Consider the following 21,184-nt stretch of genomic DNA (forward strand, 5'->3'; position numbering starts at 1 on the left):
TGATTATGAGTGGGATAAAATTGCTCAAAGAGGATTAGGAATAGAGCTGAGATTCAGGACTGGGGCTAAATAATGGGTGGGTCTGGAGAGATTCCAAGTAAAAAAAAACTAGTAGATCTCTAGATAAGCACATGCAAACTACATTGAACTATACATTTTTTGGTGGTGTGGCCAGAATAGGAGAATCTGGACAATAATTTTTAGATTATGCTTTCAAGGGACATAGTTATAGGACATAACTGATACTTGTGAGCCTTTACAGTAGTGAACTAGGCAGTTTGTCTCAATATCAGACATGAATTTTCATTATTCATTAGGCCATTATCTCCTTTCACTTTTCTCTTTTCCTTTAATACCTTTAAGCATTGATAACTACTTACACAGTAATTTAAAATAATAGTAGTACATCTTTAAAATTATTTGGGTAAGTGTTTCTTTTTTAGCTTCTGGAGAAAGCTGGTATTCATTTTTAAAGTTGTCAAGTTATCCATGTGACTGGTTTTGTTCAACCAGAAAAAAATGGTCTAAAACAGAATCATTTGACTGTTGGGAACTATTTTGTTATGCAGAATGGTTATGTTTTTAGTTTAAATTACCATTTCAAAAATGTGTTGAAGTATGCAAGGAGAATGTTAGATAAGACTTCACTTTAAAAATGAACAAATTGGACACATCACTCTCAGACTTACTCCTGTGAAATTTTCAATAATTGAAAGGCGAAAAAGTAGATATTTATGTAAACAGGTGGGCAAAAAAATGAGTTCCAGCTGAGATAGTAAGATACCTGTGTTCATCACTAAAGTGGCTCATGTTTCTCATGTTATAAAACGAACCTTCTAGTAGCTCTATCAAATTTTTGCAGAGAAGGTAATTCAGATTTAAGTGACACTTTTTTTTTTTTAACTTGGCAGTACTTGACAACAGTCATTCCTTATGAGAAGAAAAATGGACCACCATCTATTGAAGATCTTCAAATATTAACAAAAAGTAAGCAAAGACAAAATTAAACTGTTACCTTATTTACTTTTGCTGATTCTAAACACTGATTTTAGTTGGCTGGTTTTGTTTCTGTTATTGTTTTATTTTGTCAATTTAGGATAGTAAATGATGGATGTCATCATTTATTCTTTTGAGAATGAAACCATAAATGGTTGTGACAAACACAGCACTCAATCTAGAGTTGATTTGTATTTTTCCTGCTTTTCTTATCTTTTGAAACATTTACAAGCTGAACTTTTGGAGGAAAAATGTAACAATTTCCCATCACTTCTTGTATATTTAAGAATATATCCATTTATCAATTAATAAGGTGCTTCATGGATCTTATATTAGTATGACTGTCAGAAACTCAGTAGGAAAGATTTAGAAATGCAGCCTAAAACACTCTCCTTTCTTAGGAATGTAGAAACCAAGGTAGGTAGTTACAGGTAGAAAAGAAATTGATAGTAATATTTTAAGAATATTTATTCACTCAGCAAATATTTAATGAAGGCCTACTCTGTGCCAGGCCATGTTCTGAGCACTTGGGATACTTTAGTTAACAAAGCAGACAAAAATACTCCACCTTCAATGGGCTTGCATTTTAAAATAATTTGTTAGACTTCAGAGACATTCAATATAATGTATATTTATGATAGCCATAAATGAGCCCTGAATTCTGGTTCTATCCGTTACTTATAGGGATATCCTTGGAAGTCATTTACACTCTCTCAGTCACAGTGAAAAATGAGGATTAAAATATTTGCTCTCTTTACCTCATATTAAATAAATTAATGTATGTGTGATTTGGGATAAGTCAATCACTTGGCCTTGTTTTTCTTGAAGGGATTGAATTTGCTGATCTGTTTGGTTCTTTCTATTTATAAGTATTTGTGATAACTGTGAATTAAAGAGGGAGCCGAACGAGAGAGCATCACATGAGCGGATATTAATGATGATATTGATTTTGGGAATTGAGGTGATCGGGGCATGGGCGGGGGGAGCACGAGGAAAGAAATGTCTAATTTGCAAGCAGCCTGCTTGCTAACCTGAAGCTTTTATTCTTTCCTTTGAACAATACTTTTCCAGAACATTTCATACTTATGTGATGCCAGCCTGTATAAAATAAAGAATTAAGAGATTAACTGGGTGGCTAGCCCTCTACTTTTCAGGAAGAATGAGTGTCCAGGATCACACAGGAGAATGGTACATTACAGGGCTGCGTCTCGTAATTTCCAGTCCGCCGCACTTTTTTTTTTTTTTTTTTTTTTTTATAGACTTTACTTTTTTTTTTTTTTTAAGTATTTGTTTATTTATTTATTTATGGCTGTGTTGGGTCTTCGTTTCTGTGCGAGGGCTTTCTCTAACTGTGGCAAGCGGGGGCCACTCTTCATCGCGGTGCGCGGGCCTCTCACTATCGCGGCCTCTCTTGTTGCGGAGCACAGGCTCCCGACGCGCAGGCTCAGTAGTTGTGGCTCACGGGCCTAGTTGCTCCGCGGCATGTGGGATCTTCCCAGACCAGGGCTCGAACCCGTGTCCCCTGCATTGGCAGGCAGACTCTCAACCACTGCGCCACCAGGGAAGCCCCCGCCGCACTTTTTAATAATGCTGGATTTTAATAGTGCTGGTTTTTGGTACGTGATTTTATGTAGAACTGAAAACAAATCTAAAATACGATTGGAAGCAGAAATACTGAACATTAAGTATTTCTCTAAGAAGAGAGCACAAATATTGCCTAGAAGCCAAGAATTACTGAGGGATCTCAGCTTCTCAGATCAAGGACAAACACATACTTGGCCAAACCAAAGTTGTCATAATTCCCACATCAGAATGTCCTAGGCCGATCCTTAGATGATGTCTTTATAGACTGACACAACTTGGAATTTGGGGTGAGTGAATGTATGTAGGGTGTGTGAATGAGTGTCCAAGTTAATATACTACATGAAGACAGTAGATGGAAGGATGGCCTTTACTCTGAAAGTTTAAGAAAAGTGAGTTATCTCCTGTAAATTCTGGGGAGAATCTGAGCCTCTGCCGTCCCCACCTATAGATGTTACTGCAGGGGAAGCCCCGTAGAGACAGGCAGTGTTTAGATATGTATCCTTCTTCATAGAAGCTGTTGGAGGTGCAATAATAGTAGTGATAAGAATTAGAATAATATTAGTTGTGCTAATAATGATGGTAATGCTTACATAGCGTATATTATGTTCCAGGTACTAGTTTAAGTCCTTTACACCTGAATTAGTAACTTAATACTCACAACAACCCTTTGAGACAAGTCTAATGATTATTCCCATTTTACGGATGAGGAACTGGGTGATTAAGTAACTTGCTCACAGTCCCACCGCTAGGAAGTGGCAGAGCCGGGGTTTAAACCCAGGAAGACTGACTTGACGGTTACACTAGGTTGTCTTGTCATGACGTCTGGGGGAGAATAGTGAGGCCTTTCCCCAGGATGCTCTGGAGAGTTTGAGTTGGCAGTCACTGTGAAAGGGCAGTATAGGTGGTCTAGATGTTTTTTAACCACTGTAATAGCAGCTGTGTTTTCTATTTTGTCTTTGCTTAGAGATCAAATTGTCAAAGATTCTCTTTAGGATGAGGCGAAATCACCCAGGTGCCTCTGGAGTATCAAGAAGTAAGCAGCCTGGCTGGGTGCTTGCTTCATGGAAGTCTGTTCTTCATTTTGTTTTTTTCTTTAAAAGTTTCCAGGAAGCCTGACTGATGTGCTCCTTGGAGAGTACGGCTAACTCTTCATTTTCCTAAGAGTTCCTCCAGCTCATGACACCTGCAGCACCAAGGTTCTCCTCTCCACAGCTCATAGAAGTGTACATTATGGTAACTCACTTGCCAGTATTTATGGTGACAAAACTGGGGCTCTGTGTAATAACCCAGCTCCTGTTTCCTGCCTCCACTGTTCAGAAATTTTATATCAGGGAAATAGCTCTCAGGTAGCTGCAGTATTCTTACCTGAACGAGGACTTATTCAACTATAACAAATTCTTGAACATTTGCAGTTGCATTCCCTCATCCAGAAAATAGTCAATTTGCATGAATTGGTTATATCATGTAATTAAGACTAAGGCTACCATGATTGAGGTTATCTGAATTTGAAATTGTTGTATTTTCTTTCTCCTTTATTTTGCAGTTCTTCGTGCCATGAAAGAGGATAGTGAAAAAGTTCCGAGTTTGTTAACTGATTATATACTGAAAGGTGAGTTTTAGAATAGTGTATGTGCAGTGGTTGGGAAGTTTTGATTGGTCAATAAATGCATTGTCTTGCTAATAGATTAAAAAGTAACTTCCAAATGCGCAACATATATTTTGCAGGGTGAGAATAGATACGTGATGACTTATTTATGCTTCCAACATTATAAAGTATGGTTATATAAAATTTAATTTTTATTTGAAGTCCTGGGCTAGAAATAATTTCCACAGCTAAATTATAAACATCAAGGAAGGCAATGGAGGGACTTCCCTGGAGGTCCAGTGGTTAAGACTCTGAGCTTCCCCTGCAGGGGGCACGGGTTTGATCATTCCTGGTCGGGGAACTAAGATCCCACATGGCTGCGTGGAGCAGCCAAAAAAAAAAAGAAGGCATTGGAGGAAATATTATGGAGATATTGCCATAATTATGTGAGTCTCAGGTGTTGACACTGAGGATTTGAGAAAGGTGGCCTCTGTCATCTTGGGGACACTAGAAGAAGGACGGATGAAGGAGGGAACAGTTAGATCAGTTAACAGTCCCAAAGGGAATATGAACGGGGATGGGGTAAGGGACAGGGAGCGGAGGGAGAAAGAGAAAAAGAATGGACTTTCATGAAGCCAGGGCAGTGAAGAACGAGCCATAAATCTTACGAGCAAGGTCAGGATCTCACGGGATGGGAATAGTGATGAGGCAAAGGAAGATCGTTTGAGACTTTAACGAGCTCACCTACTTTGCTGAGGAAGGAAGAAAATTTGGATGATAGAGGGACTGAAGAACTTATTTAATTATAGGCAAAAATAATACTTTTCAGTGAAATTATTTCTTAAAAAGTAGCAGTTTTTTAGGTAACATATTTTCAGAGCATCGTAAGATGCATCCTGTAGTGTTTGATCCAATTTTGAGAGCAGTCCTCCTCTGGTCACACTTCTCTGCTTTGGGTTCTCTCTCTTCTCCATCAAGAGTAGTAGCTAGCTGAACCGAAGGTTGGGATTTGTGAGACATTAGATAACTCAGATGGGACTTTTCTTCAATCATAGCTTCATAAAGGGGGAACCCTTGGTATAGTCATGAGCACAAAGTGAGTATTACATGAGTATCACCTGTAAGACCTGACACCAAGCCAGCCATTAGTAGGTTAACAGGAGGGTAGAAAAGACTAAGTTGACATGATCGTTTTTTAAATAAGCTTTTTTCTTTTCTTTCTGATGGAGGAGGGTTTTCTCTTCCTATTACGTTCTGAATTAAAAACAAAACAAAACAAAACATCTGACATCTTTGTTTGCTTTTGTGTTGTGCTAGCATTGGTATGAAAGCTGGATTGTTCTGAGGTTTGTTCTTCATAGATGTGAATCAGGAATGAGATGCACATAAAGAACATGTCTTAATTTTCAATTATAGTGGGTCCCTAGGGCACTGCCATGAGGGCCAGAGATAGAATGAGCTTCTGAAGCATTCTCTAGCTATTTTATCATCAGACTGCATGGGAGAAGTTTATGACCCAGAGAGCAGTGTTCCAGGGGGATGTGGGCGTGTGATTTGTTTTTTACATCTTTCTTGGAGTATAATTGCTTTACAATGGTGTGTTAGTTTCTGCTGTATAACAAAGTGAATCAGCTATACATATACATATATCCCCATATCTCCTCCCTCTTGCGTCTCCCTCCCACCCTCCCTATCCCACCCCTCTAGGTGGTCACAGAGCACCGAGCTGATCTCCCTGTGCTCTGCAGCTTCCCACTAGCTATCGGTTTTACATTTGGTAGTGTATATATGTCCATGCCACTCTCTCACTTCGTCCCAGCTTACCCTTCCCCCTCCCCATGTCCTCAAGTCCATTCTCTACGTCTGCGTCTTTATTCCTGTCCTGCAACTAGGTTCTTCAGAACCTTTATTTTTTTTTAGATTCCATATATATGTGTTAGCATATGGTATTTGTTTTTCTCTTTCTGACTTACTTCACTCTGTATGACAGACTCTAAGTCCATCCACCTTACTACAGATAACTCAATTTCGTTTCTTTTTATGGCTGAATAATATTCCATTGTATATATGGGCCACATCTTCTTTATCCATTCACCTGTCGATGGACGTTTAGGTTGTTTCCATGTCCTGGCTATTGTAAGTAGAGCTGCAATGAACATTGTGGTACATGTCTCTTTTTTTTTTTTTTAAAGATTTATTTATTGATTGATTGATTGCTATGTTGGGTCTTCGTTTCTGTGGTAGGGCTTTCTCTAGTTGCGGCAAGCGGGGGCCACTCTTCATTGCGGTGCGCGGGCCTCTCACTATCGCGGCCTATCTAGTTGTGGGGCACAGGCTCCAGACGTGCTGGCTCAGCAGTTGTGGCTCACGGGCCTACTTGCTCCACGGCATGTGGGATCTTCCCAGACCAGGGCTCGAACCCGTGTCCCCTGCATTGGCAGGCAGATTCTCAACCACTGCGCCACCAGGGAAGCCCACATGTCTCTTTTTGAATTATGGTTTTCTCAGGGTATATGCCCAGGAGTGGGATTGCTGGGTCGTATGGTGGGGGTGTGATTTTTCCTTTCTTCCCTGAAAACCTGGGACCATAACCGCGACCCTGCGCCGCCTGCCCTAGGGAGGCGGCGTTCCTCCAGCTCTGCTCCCCTTGCTCGGGCCGCTGGCTCTGGTCTGCGAGCGCAGGTCTAGCTAGACTGTACCTGCGGCTGACGAGCTGCTTGTGTGCATGTGTTGCGGTTTTGGTCTTGGCTTTGTATTGTGAGGACTGGGTGGAAAAGAAGCTGGGGTTCAGACTAAAGGGCGACTCTGTGCTCTGAGAAAATGAAGAGGGGCGTGTAACACTCAGAGGAGTTCACGTGCGTGGGAAGGTGAGGATGGAGGGCTGTTTAAGACGCTCTTTTCCACCCATTCTGGAAATCCATAGCCAGTTAGTGATTTCTCTTCCTTGGGGACCAGTAGAACATTTTGCCCAGGAAGAGGGTATCGCTCAAGGGAGAACTCTCCTTCCCCTTTCGTGGTGGGACTTTCTCCTTGTTGTTTTTAATGCCAGTGACTATGGCTTAGCTGCCTACATATACCACCTTAATGTCAGTGCGAAGGTGAGACGTGAAAGAAGGTAGAAAAGTGGCCTCATTTGGCCTGGAAAAGATGGGACGGATGCCGTATGGGCTACTTAAGCTTCTCTTTCTCTCTGCTGTGTAATTACGCCCCCGCAGCCTGCTGCCACCCCGGCCCTCAACAGCCGTACCAAAGGCTAGTAGTGTAGCTCCGGCTGCCACTGTGCTGACCCCAGATGGGAAGAAAATTGTGTGCAGACACTTGGATCCTTGTTTGACTTCACTGGGGAGCCGTTTGCTGTGTTATAAGCCTTGTACAGGGCTAACGTTACGGGTTTATATCTCTAAGTGGTACCCTAAGAGACATGGCCTTTTGGTATCTCATTTCTGGGCAGTTCTCATCAATGTGTCTTGAGAAAACGTTTCATTGTTGGGTGTAGCCTTTTATACCTTAGAAAAAAATTGCTACTATAGATCCTTGCATTAATGTTTAGTTCTAATGGTGTTTTTTATATATATATAAAATGTATATACATAAAAATGTGTATAAATATATATACATCTTGTGTAAATATATACAAAATATTCATTTCTATTTAAAAGTTTTTGTTTTGTTTTGTTTTGTTTTTCTTCCTCTAGTTCTGTGTCCTACATAGGGCAGCGTAACGTCAGGAACAGCTTTATCTTCCGTGGACAGCAAACTAAATTGCTTATAGCATTATTCTGAAAGCTGGCTACCATTACCTTCCTGCTATTGGAAACTCAGGACACCTGAACTTGGGTTTGTGATTCAGTATTAGTAGATCATGCCTTCTCTAATGCTTTATATTACGAACCGAGGGAACTATGGCACTATTTTGAATTCTATAGATGGTTTTTTGTTAAATACTAACAATTATGAACTCTTCTCTTTTCCAGCTTTATAGAGTAAGGGGGTGATGTTAATTGTGCACGTGCAGTTATATTTTTCATGCCTGTTTGAGTTTTTAAGGCTTTCTAGATCTAAACTGCACTCACTCAACAACTAGATCAAAGCATTGAGAGATTTATACTCGTTATTTTTCAGTGCTGGCAAGAACCAACACTGATTTTTTTTGTAAGAGAATTGTCAGTGTAAATATTACCTACCAGTATTGTCCAGAGAGACTAAGACTTAAAAATTGAGGTGTTCTTGGAAGAAGGGAAACCAGAATATGCGTTGTCTTGGCTTAATACTTAGTCAATATCGAAACAGCTGGAGATGACTGATTTCAGAGGTTGCTGCGTTTCACCATTGTTCATATTTTAACCATTAAGATGCCATTTACTTTCAGAATCTTGTATTGTTTAACTTTAGAGGTTTCAATGCTTCATTTCACTTGTCTGTGAAGAAGTGTCCTTTAAAAGGAGTTTGTATCCTTTGAGGTGCTTAAGAAACTGTGTGCTGCAGCATTGCCCATTTCCTGTTACTGTTATATTTTATTCATGCCTATGTGTTTTCCTAAAGTACTAATTCTAGAAACAGCTACTCATGGATCCATCACTAGTCATGAAAAACTTTTGCCAGTTCCAATCAAGTCAATGTCATTTAATAAATATTGGGAAAAAAAAAAAAGGTAATATACACTTGAGAGCTTTATTTTTGAGTTTTTGGTTTTTTGATTTTTTTCTTCCCTTAACAGTGCTGGATCCCTCCCCTCACTGTTCACACATTGTCCATCATTACAGCGTGTGAGCTGGTGAAATCTTGATTAGCCTCATGATGCTAAGGAGGGGAGAGAGGGACTTTTTTCAGATCGTGCTAAGCTGCTGTGGAATGATGGAAGTCCTGTTCTTTTTCTGGGTCCGTGAGGCATTCCTAACAGCCACGGCAGCTTCTTCCCATTGACAACGTGAGTGTAAGTAGAGTCTGTATAGGACCTGCTGTCGGGCTTTTAAAATTCCACTTAAAGATCTGTGAGCATACAGAGCTACCCGTATTCCTGACTCTGCTCCGTAACTGGGACACCAGGACTGCAACGGCAGTGGCTCAGTTTGGAGTTGATGCCAGTGTGGCACTTAAGCCGTTCTCTAGGAGTATGTGGAACTTGAGATGGTTCCTTGTTTTATTAATGTCTTATTTGAAAGTGGATATGTGGAACCAATTTGTCCCTTGCCCTTGAATTGATGAAGAGGCATACTAATACAATAATATTAATAATTTAATCTGAATTTGTAAAAATTGTCTTATACTGAAAAAATATCACTTTGGAGGGCATCCTAAAGAGTCAAAAGAGATTTTTTTTTGAAGCGACTCAACAGTGGTGTGTTTATAGTTCATTCTTAAGTTGATGCCTCTGAAATGTATGAAAAATATGCTATTTTTTCCTGTCAACTCAAAGTCCCCTCTTAATGAGGTTTCCCCTGTTTTGCCTGGTAACCTCTTTCTTCAGCATCAGTAAAACCCGAGGGTTTCCCTCTATAAAACCTTTCTCTTACACATGATGAATGAGTTTGACTCTAACGATGAGATGGGCGTGTTTCTGATCTGTGACTGACAACAGGTAGGTTTTAAGTTTCTCTCTCAGCAGCATCCCTGTGCTGTACACTTGATTGCTGGGCCGGGGGGCTGGGCCGGGACGACACCTTTTTTTTTTTTTTTAACAAGGATTCCTTGGGAAAGGCCTGCCTTCTGAGAGAAGCACTGGGGCTGCTTGTGATGCCGGAACTGACAGCCTTAAAGTAAAAGGACGAGTCATCTTTCTCATCTCAGACACAGAATCTTTTTGAAAGTGACACTGTGTGATTTAGAGTCAAAGTGTTTATTTGCTGCCAAGAATCAAGTTGCAGGTAATCCTCTTACAGCCTTGTTTTTTGAAGAAAACAAAACAAACTGTAGAACTATAGTGCACTCCAAGTGCCATATATCTATTTTATTCTTCAGGAAATTATATTTTTCTTTTACAGAGCACAACAGGAACCAAAGTAAAAGAGTAATAGATATAGCACTCAGGATAAATCAAATCTTTAAAATAATAAAAAAAATTTACACCTCGTCCTATATCCTGTTAGTATTTTCATAATATGGCCATGATTGAAAAAACAAAAAGCAAGCATTTACAATTTTTTGATAGACTTTTTATGCCAGGAATGGATTAATTGTCAACAAAAATTTATACTAATCAGGCTGATGTAAGTCTATTTTGATAACATATCATTAACAAATTTATTTTGGAGATAAAAATATTGCCCCTTGATAATAAATCTTTTTTTCGTTGATGCAAACAGCTAGAACACCTTTTTCTTTTCCTTTTTTTTTTTTTGATATTCTAAGACAAAAGAAATGGTTAATCTTCAGATTAATAAATTAGGTCATTATAATAATAAATTAATTTTTTTTAAAGTTCAGCAACCTCTGTCCAAGTATTTACAACAATACTTGAAAGTTCCTTTACAAAACAGAACACATTTTCTTTTCACATTAAGCATACTGGGTATCTGTGTCTTTCACAACAAGCATTTTAAAAAGAAAAATCAATGCAACAAATGGGTAATTAGTATAAAAGTGCTAAGAGCTGTTTGAAAAGTTAACACTATAGTATACAGTCAGTTATATCTGAGGCAAACTACAACAAACTTCCAGCTTATTATGGACAATATTCCAGTAGTTGTTTCAAACAGTTGTTTGAAAGAAAGAAAAAAAAAAAAATCCAGGAGCTGATTAGTGATGCAGATAAACTGCCATCAAGGTCTGTGGCTAGTTAGCAAATCGAAAACCAAAAGCAAATCCAAATGAGGAAGATTTTAATAAAGGAATACCTTCTCCATAGCAGGTACGATGCTGACTGCTCAAGGCGTGTGCATACACACACAAACACACATACACCCAACACTCACACGTTTCTCTTCCCAGTTAAACTGCAAGTAGATTGAGACTTTGTGTTAATCAGAAATTTAAGTGATCAAAAGCACTGATATGGAATGCCTGTTTGTTTTTGTTCTGGTTAAAATCTCATAAAAATACATTCAACAGGAAAACATAAATTGTATGTGTATAAATATATATGCATATATATTATATACACACGCACACAAATACTTTTGTTTTTCTGAAGCATAAGATAGTTACATAAATATTCCTATAATTGCTAAAGTTTAAAGAGGCATAATTTTTTTTTTTTGAGCTTCCACAAAGGTGCTTGAATAATATACAATTAAAATGAAGTAGTTTCTATTTTGTAGAATCAGTATATAATAAGGAAAAAAAGATCCCCAAACAAAGTCTTTTTTTTAAAAAAAGTTTCTTCTTAAGCTAGAGCTTCAACGAAAACTATGAACAACCAACAGAACAGAAGAAAGCAACAACAAACAAGGAAGTATAGCCCCTGGAAATGCCTGGTGTCCTTCACCCTCTTCTCCTTCCTGCCACGCTGCTGTCAGAAAAGCTCCAGTGCTCACATCAAGAAACGACTCAGGTTTTATTCATTTGCTGACTCTGCTAGGAACTGGCTGATTGGCTTGGAAGAAAAAGAAAGCAGCAAAAAGTATAACTGTATATATCCTTAATCACCCGCTTTAGAGAAACGTCGCTACCCCATTTCTCTTGCTTCCTCACCACCTACTGCAGCTGTGACTGTATATAAAAGAAGCATGTGGCTTTAGGCCTGGGTTGGCTATCAATCAAAAGGGTCTGATGTGCTCGTCTGGTAGTCTAAGGTGGTTATGGCAGCTGGATCACAAGGCCTTTTTGTTTTCCTGTTCACTCAGGCCTGAGCTTTGCAGCAACCAGTGCAAGTCTTCCAAGCAACAGGAAAAAAAATACCCTCTGGGCCACTGGACTGGATTTCTCCGCAAGCCAAGCTGACCAATTTGTCTTCCCATCACCACCCTCCCACCCATTCGCCCCGACCAAACTCACTGTCCCCGTCCCCAAGTATCTCTACAGCTATATTACAAGCAAATATATCTCAGCAACTTTAAAACCTTTGGTTCTAAGACAACACTTGGTCAGTTATCTTGAAGAGTGGGAATGCTTGTTCTGCACGCTGCTGTCGACAGAGCCCAGCCCAGGAAGTCCTCAGCGCTGTACATCAAGTCACAATCCAAAACAATCCACTAAGCAAGTGCACGAATTCTAGTTTAAGAGCAGATTGAGTCGTTTTTCTGTCTTTCAAAACCTCATCCACACTGCCTCTCTTCACACCGTTTGGTAGAAATTGTCTGCCTGTAGGTGGTTCTGTTTTTGCATGCTGTAGAAGCCACTGAATCTGGCGTCTGGTTCTGCGATTCTCAGCATTCTCTGGGAACCGTCCACCTGGACTCGGGTTCCTTTCTTGCAGTCCACAGATACCAGCTGATTATTTAAAGAAGAAGGCTATTTAATGGGAGGAGGAAAAAGAACCACAAAGAATTAGCTGCTTTTTACATATCTATCTCAGATCAACAGATATTTAGTACCTCATTCAAGTGAGAAAACAGCATCACAGCACACGGATGGGCAGACTACGTGGGTTCACATCCTGCTCTGGTGCCAACTATACTTTTTTTTTTTTTGTGGCTGCGCAGCATGGCACGTGGTATCTTAGCTCCCCAACCAGGGATCCAGCCTGTGCCCCCTGCAGTGGAAGTGTGGAGCCTTAACCACTGGACCGCCAGGGAAGTGCTGCCAACTGTACTCTTAAGAGGGATACTGACAAACTGTGTTTAAGGGTGAAATGTCAATACTTACGTCAAACGGAGGGGATGAAGGGACTGAGAAAATATGGAAGTGACATGATTATTTTCAAATCCTTGAAGTACAGACTAGTGCTTAAGAGGGTTCAAAGACGAGTGGAAGGTACCAGATAGGCAGATTTTAAGATAAACGGACCATTTCTTATCAGGCTGTAAAATCAGCATCCCAGGTTGGGCCAGTCTGTCTATATCCAGCCATACACACTATGAGCGGCTCTCTCCCCAGCTTTGCAGGTAGGGACTGTGTCTTGTGCAGCCCTGTATCCTGACCTAGCATGTGCCCAGCACAGAGGCAATTCACATATTTGTTGTAAGAAAATCAGAGGTAGGATAACCATCTGACAGAAATTTTACGTGAAAGTATTATCTGGATGATAAATTGGCTGTTTTCAATTCTTGAGGTTGTATATCTTTTTTCTTTAGTAAAAACCAAACTGCAAAAGGTAGAGTTAGTGTTCAAAGGAATTATGATTTATTTCCCTTCATGAAAATGAGTTATTTCCTGCTTTTTAAAATAGGCAGATTGAGGCCCTTTGCATTTGTATTGACGACAAACACATATTCTTTCCCCTGCAATATGAAATCTGACTCTGTCCACCTTGTCTGGTATTATTTCACACAATCTCTTCCTCGTTTGCTACCTTTCCCCTTTCTGCCTGCCTTTGACACATCTGCCTGTCCTTTGGACTTTTGTACATTGTCATGATCTTTTAGCTCTCCTCTTGCCCTCTTCTGTGTGTTATCTCCCTAACCTTGTGATTTTTTTTCTTCCTTTCCCAATTCTAAGTTGATAGATGATTGAGAAATACCAAGTGACCAAGTTTTAATTTCTAATATAAACAACAATCACTTAGGAATCAATCCAGGGGTATCTGCTTATTTGAAAACTTTAAAGTAAATCCAGGAAATTGGATCTGTGAAAGGTCAGGATTCATTAACTGATGGAGACTTGACCCAGCCATCTAGCCCAGGGCAAATACTGTATGTCTTGATCACCACAGCTTGATGTGCATTTGCAGCTATGAAGAGCAAAGTAAACATTTCACTGGCTAATAGAGAAGATATCAAGCAACTAAGGAAATCTAAGCACACAAACTTTCCTAGTTTGATCGTTTAAGAGGCTGAAACTTTGTCAGTACAGTACCTTAGTTGGTGTTCGATACCAGCAAAGCAGTGGTATCCACTGTTTCTTCTGATTGATGAACAGGAATGCTATAATAATAGAGAGGCCTATTATTATGGGAACCACAACTGAGGCAATGGAGTCCAGCGAAGAATCTTCTCCTGAGTGCAGCCTGTTATTATCTCTGTAATCTACCTGGAGGGGACCCACGTCTAGAAGAAAAAAAAATTACAAGCATTTATTACCTAAACCAGAATTTTTAAGGATTATTTTAATTACACTGCAAATAGAGATCAGCAACGTGGTTTTATTGCTTCCTAGTACTTTAAGGCTAAAACATGATTAAAGTCTAATGTGGATCCAAAGAGCTCTTATGAGAGGGCAGAGCTCTTAGGGATGGATGTAAAAAAGAAAATATTAGGGTGAGAAGGTTTAGTAATTGGGCAGGATGATGCTGATTCCAGCTAGTAAAGAAAATAAGAAAATTCTTACGTAAACTTTAAAAAAAAGTGACTAGGGCTTCCCTGGTGGCGCAGTGGTTAAGAACCCGCCTGCCAATGCAGGGGACACGGGTTCAAGCCCTGGTCCAGGAAGATCCCACATGCCATGGAGCAACTAGGGCCATGCGCCACAACTACTGAGCCTGTGCTCCAGAGCCCGCAAGCCACAGCTACTGAGCCCGTGTGCCACAACTACTGAAGCCCGCGCACCTAGAGCCCGTGCTCCACAACGAGAAGCCACCACAATGAGAAGCCCGTGCACTGCAACGAAGAGTAGCCCCCGCTCGCCGCAACTAGAGAAAGCCCATGCACAGCAACAAAGGCCCAATGCAACCAAAAATGATAAGTAAATAAATAAATTTAAAAACATTTTTTAAAAAAGTGACTAAAATTAGACTACTGAAAATATTTTGATTAATGTTGACCTTTATGGTCTTCTAAGATTTTGAAGCATAAGCATCAGCTTAGCTCCCTGTTTACTAACAAATAGGAGACTAGGACAAAGTATATGCTTCTACTTAGTAGTGTAATAGATAAGACTAATTAGTAGTGTACTCGTAAAAACCAAGCCAGAATCAAGAGCTTGGTCTTTTGGTTAATATTCTGGTTTACTGAGCTCTAAGCAAAAATGCTGTACTTTTCATAAACTTGAAAACTCACTGGACCTATTTGGATCATTTTCCTGCCTTAGTTATTGTACATGGGACATTTAATTTTGCTCTTATAAATGATGGTCTTTTCCTTTAAATCATCATTCTTGCAATGAACACTGCAGACAGAGATAACAAATTTAAATAGATACCAATCAGGAGCACTCTCTGAAGATTTCCTTATTTTTCTTTTATTTTGTTTCAAATAAACCACTGTAGTCAGGATGTCTTTAAATGCATCAAAGACCAGGTTAGCGAAAGATGCAGAACACATGCAATCAAAAGGACTTGCTTTTAAATTGTTTTGGAAACTCAGCTCATGAAGTGGCACAGCTTTGTGATGTTAATACTGTCTATAGTTTAAGACTCAGATTTTAATTAATATCCTTCTGTGTGTATGTGGGGGGACGGGAAGAAGAGACCCTTCCTAGTTATTTTAGACAGTGTAGATGGTAATACTTTATAGGAAGGGGGGAAAAAAAGGGAACATATTTATCAGCATCAAGAAAAATGCCAAAGGGGGGAGTTCCCTGGTGGTCCAGTAGGTAGGACCCCGTCTGCACTTTCACTGCTGAGGGCGCAGGTTTCATCCCTGGCCAGGGAACTAAGATCCCGGAAGCCGTGCGGTGCGGCCAAAAAAAAGAGTAGTTTCTAATTGCCAAAGGTATAATTACTTTACATTTTATTGATGAATTCAGGTTTCAAAAACACAATGAATAAAGAATGAATTTTCACCTTCCCACATTCCAAATGATATTGGAAGTGTTTTTAGGAATGTATGTCATATAAGAAGATTAAAAAGTAAATTAAGGAAAATCTTGGGGAAAGGAAAATGAAGCTTCAGTTGAGGTCTGTTACAAAATTTAGTCTTTAAATTCTGTTTTGATGCAAAAAGCAGACCATAAAATTAGCTTTAAGCTTCCTAGCAGCCAAAGCAAAAATGGAAATAAGCAACATCAATAAGATTCACAATGTCTTTAAGATGGAAACAAATCAGTTGCTTAGGAGAATCATAAATTTTCTTGCTACTGATATATGAAGAAATTTCTCTTCAGGGTCTTTATAACAGAAATATTATGTAATAGAGTCCTCAATGTAACATAATAAATATGGCTATTCTTATGACTAAAGCTCAGCATCCAGATCAGTATGTGGCACAGAGTAGGCACTAATATTTGTTGACTGAATGACTGTAAACATAATGCTGAAGCACCATTCAGTCAGCAATTATATAAGGAGCCAAAACATGGGTCCAGGAATCTGGTGCTCTGGTCATCTGGCTTGATCCAAGCATAACACAATATCTAGCGTAACAGACCATTAATCTCTCAAGCAATGAATACTGCTTCTTCCAAAAGAAATATAAAAACAGTCTAACAGTGATTTTGAAAATGTCCTTGGAGTAGACAGGAGGCAGTACTGAGTCATGACTAAGAGCAAGCTTATACTCTTTTGATCAAGAGGACTACTTTTAGAGAGAAGGCAAGATTGACAGGAACTTGGCCTTGCTTTACCACTTAGCTGCTGAGAGGCAGAATAACATCTCTATTACACACGACTAAAAGGACAGAGCAAGGGGAAAAAAAAAAACACATGGACTTAAGCCTGATGAGTGGAAAAATCAACACATTAGTAATAAACTGAACTCCTCATGGAGTGAAAACTACCTGGAAGTAGAGGGTAACCTAATGGCATAAATGCTTAGTACAGAATCCACAGGGACAAGTGAGTAATTTATTATTACTCTGCTTACAAAGTTTATTCACACACATACCTTTGAGAGATGGCTTAGAAATTCCAGATACCAAGAAGCTCTTACGACCAGGGACATATTTCTTTCCATCATCATTAAGCCTCTGAGCATGTGGGACCAGAAAAGAGGCATTTTACCCACTTACCTGCAGACTTATTTCATCATCCTGGGTTGTTATATATGTTACAGCCAAGCAGGTCTTTCTTGGAGTGGTTATTTGAACTTACTTGGGCACGTATTTTAAAAGGTTACCCAAAAGAAGTTTTGAAAATTAAAAAAAAAAAAAAAGTAAACCATACACAAGACTAGACAGATCTCAACTGACTTTGGCACTTACCTCTGGGGATATGGATAATGTCATTTTCACTAGGTGTGGGCCACAGGGGAACCTCCAGGTCAATCTCTCCACGATGATTTGTCTTCTCAATGGGTATATTGGTTGGTTCTGGGACATACATTTCTAAAAGAAGGGGACATTTTTCATAAGAGATGATGAATGGGCTCCTTATTGTTGACTTGTCTCCTCAATCCAAATGGATGGTGCATTCAGTACAACACAACATGTCCTGGGACATGAAAGATCCAGTTTCCACCTTGACATCATTAATGCTAGAGAGTTACTAGCTTTGTAGGGGTGGGAAACATGTCCTGTAACCATTTAAAAAGATGGGAGAAGATTACTCCTCCACCTGGGTCAGAAGCTCTGCTTTTTCATGACAAATGCTGTTGGCTCTACAGATTCGTGCAAGCTGATGGTCACTGGCTGAAATGAAAGGATTTCTTTTACTTTCCATCTGCTAAATTATACTTTAATAACTTGCTCTTTAATAAATGAGTGTTGAATCATTTATATGAAATATGTCACAGGAAGTGAAAAAGTTAAAGCATCTTCCATTCTTTATTCATTTCCCCTCCACTCCCTTCCCCTCAATGGGAATGGATGTTGGCAGAGCTCATGAGGGGCTGCCCGATTTAAGTCTTAAATGTCTACTATGTTATTCCTGGAACCATGTAGATTGGAAACTGATCTTGAGTAAACATATTAATATTACCTAACTCGATCATATAGACACTTTGGTCAACAAGATACTACAAGATGAAACAAAACTGAGAAGAATGATATTCATTAATCTCCAATATCAGGATTTTTTTTTTTTTTGAAGCCAAGTTCTAAAGGGACCAGTGAGAAAATCCAAAGCTTTCGTTGGTTCCTACATAAATATCTGTATATCCCTACTTCATCTGGCTAACAATAATTAGCCAACTTTTAAAAGAAGTAATTCTTAAGAATCTCTGTTTTCAAAATAAAACAACAGAAGTCAGCCTCAATCATGTACTTCTTGGCCAGGGCCTGCCATATTATTAACTGATTTTTATAATAAGGTTACCCAACACTGGTAATACGAAATACTCACTAATACACAGCCTAATTTAGTCCAAAATAAAATGCATGAAATACGTTACATAAGTTAAAAGAAAATCCTCTCTGCTCACAGTGATCACTGTCTATCCCAAAGTTACCAGCCTTTCAAGAAGTGAACTTTAAAAAGGATAAATCTGAGAGAAGGGAAGAGTGATAGAGAATAGAGTACGTGCTAAACTTCCACTGTGAGTTAACTGAGCACCTGCCGGGGAAATAAATGCTAAGACGTTAAGAAATTGCCCAAGATTATGCACCCAGGAACCAGCAGAGTTGGGCTTCCAATCCAGTTCTGTGATTCCAAAGCCCAGGTCTTCCTATTGCCCCTAAGAATGAAGTCACTTTGGCTTTAGCTTTTCTTACTTAAATTATAAGACCTCAAACACGGCAAGAACTAGACACTCTTAGAGTTTTGAAAGGTTCAATAGGTCTCTAAAAACTCTAGAATTAAAAAGAGAAGTTATTGAAAACATTTTCATTCACAGAAGCAGGGGTCTGAGTATAAACTAGTGATTGCAAACTTTTCTATCATATCTGCATCACCTGAGGAGCTTATAAAATGTGCTGACGCTCACAGGTCCTGACTCAATAGGTCCGGGCTGGGTGGTTCTGGGGTGGGTGTGTGTAGGGATGGCGTTCAGCTCGCCCACTGAGACATCTCGATATGTGATACCAATTTCCTGGAGGAATTTGGGAAGAAAACCCCCTTGACATTTACGTGACATCTTTCAGTGCCAGGGCACCCTGAGCCCCTGCCCTGTCTGGTCCAGCGCACGGCCTTGAGCTTTCCTATCACAACAGGGGCTGACCTGCCACTGCCTTCTGAGGCCTCGGGAGAAAAGGCTAACGTGAGATCCATGCGGAAAACCTGTGAATGTCAGCAGCTAAGCAGCAAAGACCTCCTCTGCTGAGACCCCCAGGGCTGGGGACAATTCAGTTCAGCTCAGGGTCTTTCCTGAGTGACAGCAGCAGGCAAGCAGCTTTGAAATTCTTGTGTCTCATACCTGCCTACAGGTAGATTTCAGTGAAACCCTACAAACAACAGACTTGACAGTGTGAGTTCTCTTCCCACAGGTGCTTAGAAAGGCTCTCCTTGGCAACAGAGGGGAAAGTTGGAAGGATCTACCTAGGATGGAGGAGGATGTCTTACTCAGTGATTACTTAATCACCACTGTTCAGCAAATATTTCCCAAGTATTTCCTATGTGGCAGGCACTGGCCTAAGTTTGGGGGATACAGTTGTGAGCAGGACCAGTCCTGCCCTCATGGGCCTCTCATGATGAGTTACTTCTCACCGTCTGGCAGCTCATGGCCTGTCCTCTGGACCAGTTTGCTCCACTAAACTCAGTTCGGCTCTGATTAAAATCTACCCACACCTCCTTTATCACAAAATACTCAAAGCTCTAGTTCAGAGCCCTCAAGTCTAAGGGGAGAGTGTCACTTCCCTTTGATGTGAACTTAAGAGGGAAGCCACCTCTGAGCAGTTTTGCCAAAAAGGATAAATCTTTCAGCAAAAAAACTGAAGAAACAAAAAGAAGTGTGGGTGCCGCTGTGTTTCCATGCCTAGGCCCAGGCCTGCCATGGCCAAAGACTGCATTCAACCCCAACTCTAAAATAGAACCCTTCCGGCATTTACTACAAGAGCCCTTTATAAAGCTGCTGGCATTGTGGATGACAGGGCCAGGGGAGTGACACAAAACTTTACCTGGCTAGGTGGCACAGACCACGGGCCACTTGGTCACAATTAAAGAATTACAACTGGGGTCAGATTTGACCTGAACTTCAGAGAAACCTAAGACAACTTAACTGGGGATATATTTTACAGTCAGAGGCACCTGGCCCATTGTAACAGCCAACTTCCTTAAAATGTCCTTTTCTGGATATGGGGCAGGGTGCTTGGGGCTTACAAGGTGAGGACACCATTTTCTGGGAGATAGAACCATAAGTCAACTTAGGACTGGGGACTCCTGGGTCGTCTGCTAACTAGCTGCATGGCTTTGGATAATTCACTTAACTTTTCTGACCCTCAGTTTTCTATAAAATGGGACAAGTACTAACCAGCGAATCAGTTCACAGGTCTGGTACTTGTATCCAAAGATGGCAGAGGGGGAAAGTGCTTTGTAAAGGTGAGGCTATTCAGAACGTTAGCTGATGTGCATAGGGGACAAAGCCAGGTAGCTTGAGCTTTCCAGGTGAGAATCGGCAACCTGAAACTTCAGAGGGCACAGGAGAAAAACGGGACAGGAATCCAGGCTTCCTGGCGGGCCACACTTTATCAAATGTAAGGTGGCAGAGCTCTCCTGACTGCAAAATTTGGTGAGATAAGATGGAGAAATGATTCATGCATAATACATCAGAAGCAGAAGGGGGCCTTAACAGAAATTAAATTCCAATCCAACAGTAAATGCTGACTGAGAAGTCGTTGGAGAAATCTCTAGTTATGAGCAGGATGTTAGTGAAACCTGCACTCTTTCCTCTATTAAACTCGCAACCGAGGAGAGTGGATCTTTCCCTCCATTCCTGCCGCCATCACCTGAATTTGGGTCCTAATCATCACACACCTGGGACGTCTACAGTGCAAGTCACAGCTGTCCTGGCTTCTGGTCTCTCCCTGCTTCAGTCCTCCTACAGATTACCGTTTGGCTCCCCAAAGCACCTCCATGATCTTGTGTTTCATCTGCTCAAAAATGAGCCACGAAGGACAAAGGACAAAATCTACCTCTCCAATTGACAATTAAGGCCCTAAGAATCTTGACCAAAGTCATCTTCTCTGTCCTTATTTCCCGCTACTAGAACTCCCTATTCCAGGGGCATTTGGCCTTGACCT

The 21,184-nt window shown here is 40.3% G+C and overlaps 2 protein-coding genes across 5 annotated transcripts in view; one reads left to right on the forward strand and one right to left on the reverse strand.

Moving 5' to 3' along the window:
* FEZ2 (fasciculation and elongation protein zeta 2) overlaps window positions 1-10,955 on the forward strand; it is a 45,014-nt gene extending 34,059 nt beyond the window's left edge. For 2 of the 3 annotated variants that reach the window (XM_036872289.1, XM_036872290.1), the window contains 3 exons: window positions 912-987; window positions 4,124-4,189; window positions 7,861-10,955. In XM_036872289.1, the coding sequence (XP_036728184.1) occupies window positions 912-987; window positions 4,124-4,189; window positions 7,861-7,877 (159 nt within the window). In that variant the 3' untranslated portion in view covers window positions 7,878-10,955. The remainder of the gene's footprint in view (window positions 1-911; window positions 988-4,123; window positions 4,190-7,860) is intronic. The other variant, XR_005022294.1, reaches the window with a different exon arrangement.
* The window catches only part of CRIM1 (cysteine rich transmembrane BMP regulator 1), a 204,952-nt gene continuing 193,849 nt past the window's right edge, over window positions 10,082-21,184 (reverse strand). The window contains exons 15-17 of one of the 2 annotated variants that reach the window (XM_036872288.1): window positions 17,276-17,398; window positions 14,057-14,247; window positions 10,082-12,553 (exon numbers count right to left, since the gene is read on the reverse strand). In XM_036872288.1, the coding sequence (XP_036728183.1) occupies window positions 12,377-12,553; window positions 14,057-14,247; window positions 17,276-17,398 (491 nt within the window). In that variant the 3' untranslated portion in view covers window positions 10,082-12,376. The remainder of the gene's footprint in view (window positions 12,554-14,056; window positions 14,248-17,275; window positions 17,399-21,184) is intronic. The other variant, XM_036872287.1, reaches the window with a different exon arrangement.

This window comes from Balaenoptera musculus, chromosome 13 (genome assembly GCF_009873245.2).
Source record: "Balaenoptera musculus isolate JJ_BM4_2016_0621 chromosome 13, mBalMus1.pri.v3, whole genome shotgun sequence".
Lineage (NCBI taxonomy): Eukaryota > Metazoa > Chordata > Mammalia > Artiodactyla > Balaenopteridae > Balaenoptera > Balaenoptera musculus.